Here is a 16679-nt window from a genome sequence, read left to right on the forward strand (position 1 = left end):
TTCCGTCATACAAGAACAGCGTATCCGGGAAGTAACTTCAAAATAAAGCCCATACATCAGTATAACTTTTTTTTTTTTCGACCACAACTGCCGTTTTATTTGGAAGAGATTACATTTATAACACTGTGAGAGGTGAGTAACTTGATTCTTTCAAAGCCGCGTTTGCTGTTGGGGAAAACCGCATCTGTTCAGGCGATGGATACTTGAATACCTTGATTTTAAAGTGGTTTTGTGTACCCTTAATGTCCCCCTGGCTTATTTGTATTTATTTTTTCTTCAGAGTTCGTATTGTAGTGTAGGTGCTGGATTTATCTATAGGGGAAGTTGTTTTATGTTGAAGATTGTTATTCTGAGACATTCAGTCACTGAAAATAAGCTCTGTACTGACTGGTTTAACTGGTGTTTGCCAGATGTGATATACGGAAAAATACAGTCCAGATGCGTTCATGTACCTTGTGCTACGATAGGTTAGTTGTATTTACGTGAATGGTGATCACTTAAAGAGATGTTCGGAATTGACAAGGTGTCTAACACGTTCATTAAATGCATCTCATCACTGCAGATGTTAAACCAAATTCTTACTCCAGAGGGCGCTGCTGCCTATGTACTTATTTACTTTGCCCTCAAATCACCAATGAAGCCAGTCTGAAATACAGTCACATATTCTAACCGCTATTATAAGAGGATGGGAGCACTTTAATAACCAAACCTGTTATTATCCCGGTTGATTTTCCATAGTATAAAACAGAGAATACCGACAGACACAAGAAGCTGCACCAACATGTATATGCTCAAATAAAAAATGGAACTTAATGGAAAAGGCTAACATATGGAGTTTTGTTCATCTTGTCATATCAATGGTGACGAGGTTTTGTATACAGGAGACAGAAAAAAACCAAAATAGTTTTTTTTTTATTTTAGGGTTCAAATATTCTTGTACAGCTATATTTTGTGGTAACAGGTTCTTTTAATGCCATTTCTCTTTTTTCATCTCTTAAGAAATTAACATGAAAAAGTTCTGTTGAATAAATATTTAAGGTAATGGTATAGTTAAAGCCAGTTTTCCAATAATAGTTAATATGTGACCAGTAAACAGCAGATCTTACATATTTACACCGTGTCATGATTCATTGGTGTTTGGGATTTTGGTTTTTATTTGTGAATGTTGTTCTGATAATTTTTGGGTTTAAATTATTGTTATTTATGGCTTTCCATATACAGTTAATTTCTCTATTCATTGTTGTTTAGGGTTTGCCATATTAGTTCATTCGTTTGTTTTTAGCTACTTATTTTGGGTTGTTGTGCATTTTAGTTTTTCTCTTGTGTTATCGTTAGGCTGGTAGTTCTTACTGTTATTTGGTTCAGCTCTCTCTGTGTTTTTTAGGTAATCTCCTTCCGTGAGTTCATTTGCTCATACTCTCCCCCAATGTTTCAGGATCCTAACAACCTCTGGGGAGGGGAAACATAATTTGGGTTTGCTTTACTTTCGTTAGAACCGATGTTTTTGTCAACGTGGATGAAGTTATGAATAGTTAAAAACACCAGTCTGCTTTGGTCCGAAACCCTCAGATGTCTGCTAGAACACTAAAGATGAAAGGTCTTTGAATTTTTCAGCATCTTTGTAAATTTAATTATGAATCCAAATCAACAAAGAGATGAGTGTATTAGAGGAAAAAATAAAGGGTTACAAGAGTCAACAATTAAATCTGTGGGTTTACTTAAAGAGAGCTGTGGACAAGAGATATCAAAGCAAAGTGAGCCAACATTATCAAGTCAAGATGCAGGACAGTCAGACCAAAGAAGGCTTAACGTTGAAATTGATCTAAAAGGTGCCTTAACAAATTATTACTTTACGAGTGAACTTTACAAGTTAATGATCTTTCATAGTAATTTCCTCCTTCTAACAGATTTGTTTTTCAGTTGAATTCTACAAGATACACATTGCACTGTCTGTGAAAAAATGTTTTATATTTCTAAATGACAAAAAACTGCTGTTATAACAGGGTACTGTAGCCTGATGAGAGCAATTATCTCTATAGTACCCTGTCTATTCTCAACATGGACAAGAACGAAACTGTGCTTCAAATTTCAATGATTATCACAAATTTGTATTATAAATGTTCTAATAGAATAACATCAAAAATGGAAAAAGCATCAACATTTATTAGAAAGTGAAATAATCAGTTTATTTTAATCCAAACAAAAAAGAAACAGAGTCAATCATGGGAACAAGATTCAGTTTCTGTCCATCAGAGACAAATTATCTCTCTTTCCTCTCCATTTTTTTTTTCATCTACGTGACTTAACTATGGGAACTTGTTAGGCAGACTTGTTAGACTGCTCCTTCCAAGATGGTTCCATCTTAGCAGTCTAATGGTAGACACCTTCTGTGCTGCTGTCATTAGAACCCAGTTACCATCTCAGGGGCCTCTGTCCTTGTCTGACCAGTGCACATCGTGTGAGTTACCTTGTCCTGTACATGTGTCGCTGGGGGTGAAGCAGACGGAGGCGAGGCCCTGCGAGCTGCTGCTCCATATTGTTACAGTTCAAAGGTGGCAGTGTGCTACACCCCCACTTCTCCTAATACCACCTGCTAATCCATCTCCAGGATTACTGTCCACAATAATCAGTCATTCTCTATACTGACACAGTGCAACTCCAGAGTCATTACAAACACCCACACACACTAATACATGAGCATATCTTGCATAAGAAGTATTATGGTTGGTACGGTACAAGAATTCAAACACTGTTTCTTACTTTAACAACTTCATCAGGTGTGAGTTTTTCCACCTTTACAGAGGTGAAGCAGAAAGTGTTTGACATGACAATCACAAGCAAAAAAGAAACAGTTTTCCCTGATGATTCAGATGTTTAGGAAATCCAGATGGAATTCTGCACTGGAATAGTTTGGAGACACGTATCAATTGCACTTGTGTAAGAAGTAAGAGGAAGAGTAGCACCACCAAAGAAAGTCCGACCTGCCCTGGGTATCAGTCAGCTGGGAAGCCTTTCTGCGTCAACAGAACATATATTTTGGTCAGCTAAAGCTCTGCTCTGTCCAGGGGCCAATCCTGAACTGTTCAACAAGGATTTGAATCAAACTCATAAAACTCATTCATACGAAGCAGTAGAAGGACAAATACCATAAAATATTACTGAGCCAGAAAACCACTCCCCATGACAAACTGGTTCAAAAGAAAGATTTGGGTGAAAATATACTATTTTTACAGATCATCTACAAAAGGAAAGCAAACATCTGTCTCTTTACTACAAATATTTAAGTGTTAAAATTCTTATCTGACTGCTCAATCAGTCTCAAATTTGTTTGGCTTTTTTTCTTTCTTCTTTTTTTTTAATTTTTAATTTTAATCTCAGTAAAGCAGCTGTGTTGGGTTCGCAAGGAGATCAGAAAGCTTAATCTTGGTTTCATCTGACCAAATGTTCAGTGTCACCTACATGACTTTAAGACGTCTTGGGATTTTCAGCTGTCTCTCAACAGATTCACCCACAAAACTGTGAATATCTGCTGCTTCTCTAGAGTTATCATGTGGCTTTTGGCTGCTCTCATTGCCTGGTCTGTCAGTTTATGGGTTCGCAGTTGCACCACCCTATTCCATGTACAGATGATGGATTGAACCGAGCTCTGTGAGATGCTGAAAACTTAGGATATTGTTTTCTAACTCAACTAAACGTCCCCACAACTTTTTCCCCGACCTGTCTGCTGTGTTACTTGGTCTTCAAGATGCTGTTTGTTCACTAATGTTCTCTAAGCTTGTCATGGAATATCTGCATTTATACAGAGATTAAGTTACATTCAGGTGGACTCAAGAACTTGAATGAATTAAATGACTTCTGAAGGCAGTTGGTTGCCCTGGATTTTATTTAGGACCATCTGTGAAAAGAGTTCAGGAAACCAAATGCATTATTGGTAAAAAAAAAGAAAATGTTTAGATCATATATTTGTATATTCTTGCCGCTTCACTGTTATGCATTACTTTCTGTTGCTCTAAAATCCCAATAAAATATACTGACGTTTGTGGTCGTGTATAGCTTGACACTATGTAAAATGTTTCTTCTCCTAAGCAATTTCTGGACCCTCTGTGCTTGGCTGGATCATTGTAATTCTCCATTATCTCAGAGTGAGGCGTCCTCAGTTGTTTACTGCTGACCGTAAACTGTTCCACTTGGTCTGCTCTTCACCTGCTGAAGCAGTTGAGTTTGTTCTGTGGTTGCAACCTGATCTTCTCACAGCTCTTCATTTTCCTTGTGGAGTCCTGTAACAGATGTTGTGAACTGGCTGCCATATAAAGAACTAAATTAACCTGAACTGATTAAAAAAGTTGTTTTTATTCCCGCTGGAGGGGGCCAAGATGCCAACGTGGTGTCCAGTATATTTTTCATGTGACGTAGGCAAAACCTGCAACAATGTTATTAACAGAGCAAACAGAGCTTTTTAGACTTGTGGTTTCACCGGGCTGATGAATCAGGGTGACCCTGCTGACAGTTGTTTTCTTTGCTCTACAAATGTCAATAGAGTTTTTAATGGTTTAAAATTGTGACCCTCTCAGTGTACCCTGGAAGCAGGTGAAGTTGTGCCAGAAAGTTCTTAACAAAAAGCAAGCCCATTCTTTTCAGTTCTAAACTTTCATTTTCAGGATACAATAAAAATCATTTGGTTCTCTGCAGGTTAGAAAATTATACAACCCACAACCTTCAGCTGGAGTACCTGGAGAGAACCCACGCATGCAAGGAACAACCTCCATGCAGAAAGACACTCGGCCAGGTTTCAAAACCAGGACATTCTTGCTGCAATTCAAAAGTATTAATCAATGTTCCACCATGCAGCCCTAAACTTCAGTTCAGTTCAGTTTTATTCATATAGCGCCAATTCACAACACATGTCATCTCAAGGCACTTTACAAAGTCAATTTTATTGAATCACACAGATTTCAAGTCAGGTATATACATTCCAATTAATCCTAACTACCGAACAGTGCAGTCAGATTCAGTTTTTTATTCAAATTGATTGAAAAGTTTTTCTATCTAAGGAAATCCGGCAGATTGCATCGAGTCAGAGACTTGTAGCATTCACTCCTCCTGAAGCAGCGTGTAGAGACAGTGGACAGTCACACATATAGTTAGTCACAGTCGAAGCTCAGCCAGTAGCTATGTCTAGGAGAGAGACAGGGTTAAACATTGAAAGACAGGGCCAAGTGGATCATCTGTATAAGGTGAGCATTAAGCTGTTGGCAGCAGAAGCTCAGTCGATGTCCCCCTCCAGGAAGGTGTCACAGTCAAACACAGAGCCAGGTCAGAGGTAGCTTTTAAAAAGAGAAAAAACAGAGAGAGAACATGAAGTTAAAAGCTGAAATACAGGACATAATGCAAAACTGGAGAGAAGTATGAGAATGTAGCAGAGAGACTGAAAGTGGTCATTATGTCCTCCAGCAGCCTAAGCCTATAGCAGCATAACTACAGAGATAGCTCAGGATAACCTAAGCCACTCTAACTATAAGCTTTATCAAAAAGGAAAGTTTTAAGCCTAGCCTTAAAAGTAGACAGGGTGTCTGCCTCACGGACTAAAACTGGGAGCTGGTTCCACAGGAGAGGAGCCTGATAACTAAAGGATCTGCCTCCCATTCTACTTCTAGAGACTCTAGAAACCACCAGTAAACCTACAGTCTGAGAAAGAAGTGCTCTGTTAGGAACATATGGACCAATCAGATCTCTGATGTATGATGGAGCTAGATCATTAAGGGCTTTATATGTGAGGAGGAGAATTTTAAATTATATTCTGGATTTACCAGGGAGTCAATGAAGGGAATCTAAAATAGGAGAAATATGATCTCTCTTTTAATTTTCATTAGAACTCTTGCTGCAGCATTTTGAATCAGCTGAAGGCTTTTAACTGCATTTTGTGGACATCCTGATAGTAAAGAATTACAATAGTCCAGCCTTGAAGTAACAAATGCATGGACTCCTATCCAGGAGTGACACTGAAAATAATGTTAAAATAATAATAATTTTGGCAATATTCTGGTGGTGAAAGAAGGAAATCCTAGAAACCTATTTAATATGGGATTTAAATAACATGTCCTGGTCAAATATGACACCAAGGTTTTTTACTTTAGTACCAGAGGTCAATTTAATGCCATCCAGGTTAATCAATTGACTAAGCAGTTTCTTTTTCAAAGATTCTAAATTTAGAAGCAGAACATTTAAAGTCATCCTAGTTTTTATGTTTTCAAGACATGCTTGTAGTCTATCTAACTGGTTGTGCTTTTCAGGATTTATGGATGAGTAAAGCTGAGAATCATCAGCGTGACAGTGAAAATGAAAACCAAACATTGTGTAGACAAACAAGGTCTATCGGTTCTGATTCTACAGAGAAGCAGAAGTCAAGTGCTGCTAATAAAATGTACTGATTGATTAACTGATCGTCAGTAAGTGTAAAAACCTTCATAAAATAAGATGTTTCTGCAGTTTGCTCACCTGGAACATACAGTTGTGTGTTATAACAATGCCAAGAAGGAAAGACATTAGCAATGTTAGTTGTTCCTGCCTGTGAATGTGGGAAAGGTTGTAGGACCAATAATGAACCCCAATTAGTTTCATTACTCTAAGGTGGAAAAGATTATTCACAAACTCAAACTAATCAAGACTGTTGCTACTTTTCCAAGAAGTGGATCTCCCACTATCTTCACCCTGAGCTCAGACAGGACAATGCTTTACGAAACTGTAAAAATGCTAGAATTACAAAAAACTGTTTGGAAGCAATGCTAGTGGAAGTCTTTTCAGTCTATAAAGAGTCTACAGATTATTTGGCCATAATCCATGTCACCACATCAATGTTCAGCAAAATGATGTAATCCTCAGAACTCCATTTTACTCTACATGCCTCAGTTTGCATAGATAGTTGAATGAAAGGACTGGAAGGAGAAGCATTCTCTCTCTAAAAAGAACAAGGCAGCAGAGCTTAGGTTTGCAAAGTTAAATTTGGGCAAACCACACAATTCTAATAAAAAATATTCTCAAAGAGAAGAAGATGCTGCATTTGCAAAAAATATCAGAATCTCATACTAACTACCAACCATGGTGGCAATGGGTTGATTAATTGGACTTGCAACATAAGACATCAGCACCTTACACAAGCCTGCAAACATAAATGAACTGAACAGCAACCCTCTAAACTAAAAAAGGGTTAGCCAAACATACTTCACAATGATGTCACACTAATCAAGTCATGCACCAGATCACTACTTTCATGTATTGCTGTGAAAGGTAAGCTCTTGAGTCATGAGGTGTACTTTCTTTTACAGAATGCACAGAGGCCTGGGAACAGTTGTAGGGCTGAGTATGGTGCCAGCCCTCCAGAAGTGTGCATAAAAGAGTTGATGGCTGTACGTCTGTAGCTTCTCCCTTCATGTGGATAGTGGTAAATCTTCAGGTCATGTTGAGATTTTTGAAGAATCATCAGATTAGACATGCAATGGGACATATTCATCAACATAATAATCTAGTTCACCACATTGCGGGAGTGACTCTCCATTTGTAGCTGTCTGCTTTATAATGCTGCTTGCTGGTAGCTGCATCAGAAAAAAGGTCTGACATGCGCGAGTTCTTCCTGGGCTGGATGGGGGAGAGGGGGTTAATGGCAGGCTGTGGGTGGCACCTGGCTTGTACAGAAGAGATTATTACTGTGTGTGTGTGTGTGTGTGTGTGTGTGTGTGTGTGTGTGTGTGTGTGTGTGTGTGTGTGAGAGAGAGAGAGAGAGAGAGCGCTCTGAGTGATTGGGGCAGACAGCAGCCTCTGTATTGCTGGCTGGCCTGCGGATTTAGCCGACCTGTTTTAGACACTCTAATCTGGATTAACTGCAGCAGTGTGTCAGTGGGGAGGCGGACCAGAGGCCCCCACCCCTTCCCATCCAACCGGCCACCACCAGCCTCTGCCCCTTCACCTGCTTTTCCTCTATCCCTCTCACTTCCCCTCTCATCTATTCTTTGTACCTGTTTTGCTCCTCCGTCCCATCCTTCCATCAACCTGGCAGCCAGTGCTGCCTGGCTCTGAACGTTTTCAGGCCTCAGTCAGTCCCTTGGTGTGCGGATCACACAGTTTGGTCTTAAAAACAAAAATGCTTGGTTGCATCATTCTGATTGTGTCTGTTTGAGCCCAGTTTTATGGGGGAAGGGCGGTTGGACAGGGATTAAACCAACTCTGTCCTCTCGCCTACTTCCCCATTTGCTGTTAAGATCTATTAAGCATAGATTTCATTGGTGTAATCAAAGTGCTTAGGGTTTTTATGATCATTTTTTATCAGAGAAAAATAAGTTTAATAAACTTTATATTTTGTTTTTCAAATATCATCACACTTGGACCAGTAAATAATTCATAAAAAAAAATTAAACTGTTCTAAAATTTTAAAGCAGACTGAATTTAAACAGTACATGCATGGACCTCCTGCCTGCTCACACACACATGCATACAGTACATACAGTAAATTCACTCGTGAGTGATATTTTCTCACTTTTCAACACTGCACCGTTCCTATTCCTTATCCTGCTTACAGTTTCCCATCTACTGTGTCTTCACCCTGAATCCTTTTTCCTGAACTCCTTCCATCCACAAATCCTTTTCTTATGCTCTGCTTTTCCCTCTGTTTCTTCCCGTTCGTTCTCCACTCTGACCATTCCGTTTACTCTTTGTTTGCTGCGGCTGCCATCATCCTTTCAGCTCCACCAGCTGAATGGATTGCTCTGTCCTTTCTCTCTTTATCTGGAGATAAGATACTTAGTTTTCAGATAAATCATATTATGATAAATCAAATGAGCTTTATCGCTTTGGTGCATCTGGGTGTTTGTGTGCATGTTTGTGGGAATTTAGCATGTGCAGCTGTTCTGGAGATCCATGTTGGTGGCAAGGAATGTGTTGAGGTGGGCTGGCATGGCTGCAGATGTGGAACAGGATAGTTGTCTAGAACTATCAGGGAAACCCGGAAACGAATATATAATGGAGGGTGGGGGGCAGGGGGTATGTTGACACCTGAATTCTTGATGTGAACTGATATTCATTTATACTTGATGTATTTGAAGATGTGTTTGAGAGAACTGAGGTGCTCTGTAATCTGGATGGACATTCTGTGAGTCTGATGTCTTCTGGACTTGCAGATTTACTGGCATCCCCGGTAGAGAGGAAAGGCTTGACATTAATTCAGATTCTATTATAGCATCATCTTATACTGAAAGACATTTAACTTGAGAACATTTACTGTAGGTAGTGGAAAGGAAATCCCCATTAACAAATAAATTATTTGAGCAAAATCACTGGATGTACAATTATTGGAACCTTTGCTTTTAATAGTTTGTACAACCTTCTTTTGCCAAAATTACAGCACCTTGGGTTCTCCTGTAACAGTTTGCAGGCTTGGAGCATACAGAAAGAGGATCTTTGACTATTCATCTTCGCACAATCCACACAGGTTTTCTCCTGGATTTAGGTCTGGGGCTGATATGGTCATTGGAAGAAGGTGTTTTTTTGTATTTGGAGAACCATCTCTGTGTGGTTTGTTTTGTTTATATCTTTTGGATCATTATCCTGCTAAAAGATCCTGTTTTCAGTTTTCTGTCAGCTACTGGTAAGATTTCATGAAGTCATGCATTCTAATAATGTTCCCAAGGCCTTTAGAAGCTAAACAGGTCCAAAGTGTTATAGATCCTCCACCGTACTTAACAGTAAGCATGAGGTGTTTTTCCAAATATCCATCCTCAGTTTCATACCTTAATCGTACTCTCATCCGATCAAAGCACGCAGTTCCAGTTAAAGTTCCAGCAGAGTTAACCAAACCCCATGTCCATGCTAGCGATGGTAGGGCCAAAAAGGCTCTTCTCTGGCATGTGGATAGCTTCCCAGAGCTCCAGATGCCACTCTTTGCTGTAGATCTCTGACAGTAAGATTTGGAGATTTCTTTACCTCCCATACCAGGGATGGCTAATTAGAAGTTTTTAGAAACTTTGATTAACTTAAAAAAAAAACACATTAATTTAAAAATTAGGTATTTAGGACCTTCCGATAATTTAGTAAAAATTATTAATGTGGATTTTCTCATACTGAATAAATGCAATTAAATTTCAGGTCAGATTTTCTAAGTGTGGGATGATGCCACAGAAAATCATTTATTTTTGAACATCTTTACCAAATGTGCCAGTAAATATAACCGGAGTTCCGTATCTAAGGAGTGAAACGTTTGTTTATATCAAAACTGAGGCTGAAACAAACTTTTGGGTCTGGGACCTGGGGCACTTGGTCCAGTTCTGCAGCCTGTGTGCCACCTTGTGCGCGTATGGTGCGCGCGTGTGTGTAAGGGTGGGAGGGGTTTCTGCTGTCACTTGCTCCCTCTAATTAGCAGCGCGTCCTGGAGAAGAAACTCAGAGCAGAGAAGTGTCCAAGGCGCAGAGGCATCCGGGGGCCACTTCACCTGTGAGGTGCCTCTCAATCCGGATGTTCAGCGCGACCCTCCGTCCTCCGCTGCTGAGTCGACGCTCAGCTCAAAGTACAGTTTAAAAAGCAATTCCTGTTTGTTTCTCCTGCGCGTACTCGCATCGCCTCCTGCGTGGGTCCCAGCAGACGCACCGACTGGTTGGTCGCGCTGCTCTCCGAGGGTCCCACAGCTGCCGCGCTGCGTGAACTCCAAGTCAGCGACAGGACTTCAAAAGCCTGCTAGAAGGATGATGTCCTACATTAAACAACCCCACCATTACACTATGAACGGGTTAAACCTGCCTGGTCCAGGGATGGATGTTCTTCACACCACCGTCGCTTATCCCCGTAAGTGCAACCTGACAAATTTTTTTATATTTTTATGCTTTCTCACGTTTGAAATAGATTATCTGTTTGTATTACTTAGCATAACATGTCCTCCACAAGATGCGTAAATGCGCACAGGATGTTTAATTGTTTGTGTTGACGGAAGGTCTGTCTGAATATTATACATGTATGTGATTAATATGACATTGATTTAGGGAGAAAAAAAAACCTTTCAGCATTAGTCCTGGTGGCTTGAGATGATTTAGGAGTCTTCTCCTTTACAAAGTACTCTGCTTTGGAACACAGGCTGTTTTTAAACTTATAAAGGCTAACTTTACTCTCTTTTTGTTATTTGTTTTTAAGGTTCTTGCATACTGAGATAAGCATTAGATATAACTAAAACAAAGTCCTCTGACTTTTTAAGTATTCTCTTCATTAATGTCACACGAGTAAAATGTGGAGGGAACAGCTGAAATGGTCCCTCTGAGTCAGCTACAAATAAAGATGTGCTTCATGGAGAGCAAACGGATTAAATTATAAAATACCTGAGTAAATATAATGTATGTTTTTTTTCCTGCTAAAGGAAAACTGCTTTCTGACATACTTTACACATGATTCAAGTTTATTCAACTTTGTACTGGTAGAAGTCAGTGCCAAAAGGGTTTTTTACGTAATGTGTTAGATTGTTTCCACATATAGTCACTTTAATGCATGCTGTTTGTAATGTCAAGTTCACTGAGTTATGATGATATTTAATGTTAACATAATTGCATCTGCATCTCCTGGGTTGGTAGCCACTCCACGGAAGCAGCGGCGGGAGCGCACCACCTTCACTCGGACACAGCTGGACATCCTGGAAGCCTTGTTCTCCAAGACCCGCTACCCGGACATCTTCATGAGGGAGGAGGTGGCCCTGAAGATCAACCTGCCTGAGTCCCGTGTGCAGGTATGCAGCCATACTAATCTCCTTCTGTTCGGTCTTCCCTGACTGCAATAAGAAAAACTAACTGTACATTTTGTGAATGAGGTTACCTGTTTGATTGTATCAAACCCAATCTAAGTAACAGTTATCTTCTTAACCCACATAACTGACAATCTACTTAAACAAACATTTCCTAGACTGTTGTTTTCTAAATGTTGGCCCTTTCTCTGGACCTTCAGGTTTGGTTTAAGAATCGCCGTGCCAAATGCCGCCAGCAGCAGCAGCAAAGTAGTGGCCAGTCCAAGCCCCGCCCTCCCAAGAAGAAGGCCTCGCCAGTGCAGGAGTCCAGTGCCCCTGATCCAGTTCCCAATCCATCTGGTTCCTACAGTCCCTCTTCAGCTCAGTCAGCCGGGCCCAGCCTGGCCTCCAGCTCCAACACAGGAAACACCGCTGTGTCCATCTGGAGCCCGGCCATCTCGCCGCTGCCCGACCCCCTGGCCTCCTCTGCTCCTTGCATGCAGCGGCCCTCCCCTTACCCCATGAGCTACGGTCAGCCGTCGGCCTACACCCAGGGCTACCCCAGCACTACTTCCTACTTCACGGGCCTGGACTGCAGCGCCTACCTGTCCCCCATGCACTCCCAGCTGTCAGGCACCGGGGGTGCTCTCAGTCCCATCACTGTTCCCTCTATGGGGGGTTCTTTGAGCCAGTCCCCAGCTTCACTGTCTTCGCAGGGCTACAGTACCGCCTCGTCCCTGGGCTTCACGTCTGTGGACTGCCTGGACTACAAGGACCAGCAGGCCTGGAAACTGGGCTTCACAACAATGGACTGCCTGGACCACAAGGACCAAAACTCCTGGAAATTCCAGGTCCTCTAGGAAGCAAGGAACAATGTCCTCCATGAGCGTGTTGAAGTGTGTGACTTAGTCCAGCATGAGAAGATTTGTTTCTGCTGATTGTCAGTTTCATGTTTGTAGGCTGTTTGTATTTTTCTCTCTGAGGTGAGCTCTGTAATAATGGACTGAACTGGAAGGATTTATGAGATGGAGGAACCTGTGTCTGAGCGATGCCGAATGACCCATGAGTCTGTACTCCTCATACTGTGTTAAATACAAAAACAAAAGCCTTTGAAGAGTATGCAGGGTTAAACATTACACACACATAACACTTCTTTTGTGTTTTAAACTGGCATTGTGTTAAGAGGTAAAGGGAGAGTCATTTTAACATGAAGGAACTATAGGCTGCATCCTCCTTCAAGGTTTTTCTCAACTATTTATTATAATTATTTTATGCTGCAATTAGCACATATTTTGCTTTTATTTAGATACTTTTGGGTATTTGTGTTAATTATAAGTGTTAGAGTTTAGTATCGTTTTAATCTGTTTGATAGAGGAAAAAAAAGATGACCAGTTTTAGCTGTGTGATATATTAAAGTGGTTTATTCTTTACACATGTGTGCACTGATACTCATTAAAAAGAATTATAGTTTGGAAGTCTTCTTGTTTCTCAGGGGTTTGGCTGACAGAGATAGAACCTGATCCAGAGTCAGGGGTCAGCTGAAGTGTGGTTCTGTCCAGAATGAAGCTGTCATGTTTCTCATACAGCCTGCATGCCTCTCTCTGCTCCATCTTGGTTATTTTGGTTGATCTGATTCTGGGAGTGTCCCAATCCTCTTAGCCTCCCTTCAGCAGTGTCCTAAGTGAATTAGTTAGGATTACTGCCCTATCCCCCTCTGTGTCTCACCCACCTCAACCTTTTCCACCTCATCCACCCCTGGCTTGCTTCCTTTATCTCTCCACCTCTGTTACTTTTTCCGTTTTGCTACAGTTTTGGCTTTTCCACGCTGCCCTGTATGAACAAACAGGCAGTGATGGAGTTAAAGAATAGACTGTCTTTATCAAGCATCCAGATCCCTGTTCAGGGTTTTCAGTGGGTACCCTTCTCTCTGTCGCCCCCTCCACCATCCTCCACAGCTCTTCGGACAACTTGGTAATCCCCTCATGACCTGAATACTACATAAACGTAGCTATGACCGCAAATATGCATAAAGATTTTAGAGCAGTGTGTGCAAAGATCTTTGTTAAAGGTCAACTTCATTTAGTCCATAATGTTTTTTAAACTAGTTCACTGACCTTAAAGGCTAGTTTGTGTTTTTAAATGTAAAGATAATCTTCCACACTATATCAAATATCATAAAATTGTCAATCAATTTAATTCAAAGGCTTCAGGTGTGGCTGTTTATAATGAGAAATATGGCATAAATAAATATAGCCATTTTGTAATATAAAATATTTATTCTAATAAAAATGTTCAGACATTCATCTTCCTGTAGATGTAGATCTGATCACTCTTCTGAACTATTAGAAATCTGCTGCGTGGTTGAAGTGAGTGTTTAACCTAATACATTTCAAAGCACTTTTCAACAGCCCACACTGACCTAATCCCACTCTGTGCTCTGTTTAATCCCTCTACCCTCCCTCTCTGTGGCACGATTGGTTAATCCCTGTGTCTGGGCGTTCTGATTGGTTAACCCCTCTTGGAGATGGCAGTACACTCATAATCTCCCCTCTTAGCACTGTGTTTCAGACAAACATTTGCACTGTAATCCCAGGGAGGAGCAGATGTGATGGGGGATGGAAAGTATCCAGCAGACCTTGGTGAAGGTGGTTGAAGGGGAGAACAAACATAACATGCCGTGAGAGAGGGAACATTTAGAGAGGAACAGTCTTAAGACATATTTCTTTATTCTCTCATAAAGGGGATTACATAACATACTCATGAGTTGTCAGTGTTTTAGCTGCAGAGGAATTTTGACTTAGCTATTTTAACTCATGTGCACTACTCACAAAACGTTAGGGATATTCAGTTTTTGGGTGAAATTCCAGGATGAACCTAAAATGCACTATAACCTTTACATCTGAATTTAATGTCACCTTCTCTAAACGTCTGAATGCACATATCCAATTGTTCAGTGTTTCTATGCTTTTTGTAAAACTTGCTGTTCTCTAACAAGGAGCTTAATAGCAAAATTCACAACAGGTGTTTGATCCATGAATCAACCAATAACTTTCCTGCTTCAACCAGAATTTGTGTTTAAATAGTCCTCCTCATCATTTTGTTCACATTTTAACAACATAAGACCAAGACGGCACCCAACAACAACTGTTCACCAGCAGCTCTCCATGGCAAGGCTTCAAACAGGATGTTCTCAGATGGAGGTGGCCACTGAGCTTAGAGTGTCACAGAGGGTCATCAGCAGGTTGTAACAGAGAGACTGGAAGAGTCACAGAAAGTAGAAGTGGACGTCCTTTGGCCACATTCCACACTGATGGCCACTTCATCGTGAAGAGCGCCCTGTGAAACCAGATGATGAATGCTACTCAACTCCAGGCACATTTAAAGGAAGTGAGAGGCACCCAGGTGTCACGTCAGACCATCTGAAAGCAGCGTGGTGTGTGTGCTAGACGACCTGCAAGGGTACTTGAACAGACCACCAGGCACAGGCATCATCATCTTTCATGGACCAGGGAGCATTTACACTGGATGAGGGACCAGTGGGCCTCGGTGCTGTTCTCTAAAGAAAATAGATTCATGTTGAGCAGAAATGATGGCCGCCAACCATGTTAGAGACGTTAAGGAGAGCCACTGTTGTCACCAGAGGAGCCTTTGGGTGTGGTGGTTTTACAGTGTAGGCAGGTATATCTAGTCAATACCGAACTGCCCTACACTTTATGAATGGTACTATCTGAATGACATCATTGATCCAGTACTTGTGCCCCTGCATGAGCTGCACAGGCCTAATATCAACTTCATGGACGACAACACTTTAGATGGCGTTCTCTGGCTTGCAAGCTTCCTTCTTTTTCTTCCAAATGTAATGATGGTCACAGGACAGGAGGACATTTTCAAACTGTAACTGTAAGTGTGGGTTCTCACTGGGTGGGTACTCTGGCTTCCTCCCACAGTCCAAAAACAAATGACTCCTACGTTATTTGGTCTCTCTAAATTGTCCCGAAGTGTGAGTGTTGTTGGTTATTTGTCCTGTGTGTCTCTGTGTTGTCTTGTGATGGACTAGTGACCTGTCCAAGGTGTATCCCGCCTCTTGACCACTGACCGCAGGAGATCCTGCAAGGATACGCGGGTATAAATAGTGGATGTATGGATGTTGCTTTTCAAGTAAGAGCTTCGTTACTAAGAGGCCTTTCAGCCCATCTGTACAGGTCTAGTTCCTCTGTACTGTGCATATCAGTCTGCTGCCATATCAGCTTCAGCCAACACAAAAGTCTCAAAAAAGGAAGCAATAAGAAGACCAGATCGGATTAAAATGATACTTCTAAACACCATACGTGGCACATCGGCCTAAACATACAATACCCCATTCTGAAACATAGTGGTGGCAGCATCATGCTGTGGAGATGCTTTTTTTCAGTTAGGACAGGGAAGCTGATCAGAACTGATGGGAAGATGGATGGAGCTAAATGCTGGACAAACCTGGAGGAGAACATGTCAGAGGTTCCAAAAGACTTCAGTCTGGTCAAGAGTTTCACCTTCACTTTTAAGATTTTTATTTGTAAAACAAAATGTAAAACTTTTCTTGCGCTTCTTTATCGTGCATTAGTTTGTGTTAGCATGTTACATAGAAACACTGAAGTGGGAGGTTATGATGTGACAAAATGTGAAAAATGTCAGTAGATGTAGCATCAGACACACTCATAGGGAAGATTTCATCTCTGAATGAAACGTGAACATAAAAAAAGAATTATTTATTTTATGGAGATGTATTTGATGTGTGTCCTGTTTGCACCCTGTTATGAAGCAAAGAAAACATTATACATCAACCATGTTAACAGCCATCATGGATGCCAGAAGGTCTCCAATCAGACAAACACCTGCTGAGCGGTAACTATGGTGATTCCTGCCCAATCAGAGGCAAAAGATGAGGAGCAGAGCAGCA

General features: G+C 41.0%; 1 protein-coding gene across 1 annotated transcript; it reads left to right on the forward strand.

Annotated features, from left to right (window-relative positions):
* Positions 1 to 10397: 10397 nt before the first annotated feature.
* On the forward strand, positions 10398 to 13218 carry crx (cone-rod homeobox). The gene is made up of 3 exons (XM_047378483.1): positions 10398 to 10824; positions 11598 to 11749; positions 11965 to 13218. The coding sequence occupies exons 1-3, from the start codon at positions 10725 to 10727 to the stop codon at positions 12601 to 12603; spliced, it is 891 nt and encodes a 296-aa protein (XP_047234439.1). The 5' UTR covers positions 10398 to 10724; the 3' UTR covers positions 12604 to 13218.
* Positions 13219 to 16679: the final 3461 nt, after the last annotated feature.

The sequence above is a fragment of the Girardinichthys multiradiatus genome, chromosome 11 (genome assembly GCF_021462225.1).
Source record: "Girardinichthys multiradiatus isolate DD_20200921_A chromosome 11, DD_fGirMul_XY1, whole genome shotgun sequence".
Taxonomy (NCBI): Eukaryota; Metazoa; Chordata; class Actinopteri; order Cyprinodontiformes; family Goodeidae; genus Girardinichthys; species Girardinichthys multiradiatus.

Coding starts and splice junctions, on each gene's coding strand:
- crx (XM_047378483.1), top strand. CDS start 10,725: ATGATGTCCTACATTAAACAACCCCACCATTACACTATGAACGGGTTA. Junction 10,825..11,597: donor CACCACCGTCGCTTATCCCC/GTAAGTGCAACC, acceptor CTGGGTTGGTAG/CCACTCCACGGAAGCAGCGG. Junction 11,750..11,964: donor TGCCTGAGTCCCGTGTGCAG/GTATGCAGCCAT, acceptor CTGGACCTTCAG/GTTTGGTTTAAGAATCGCCG.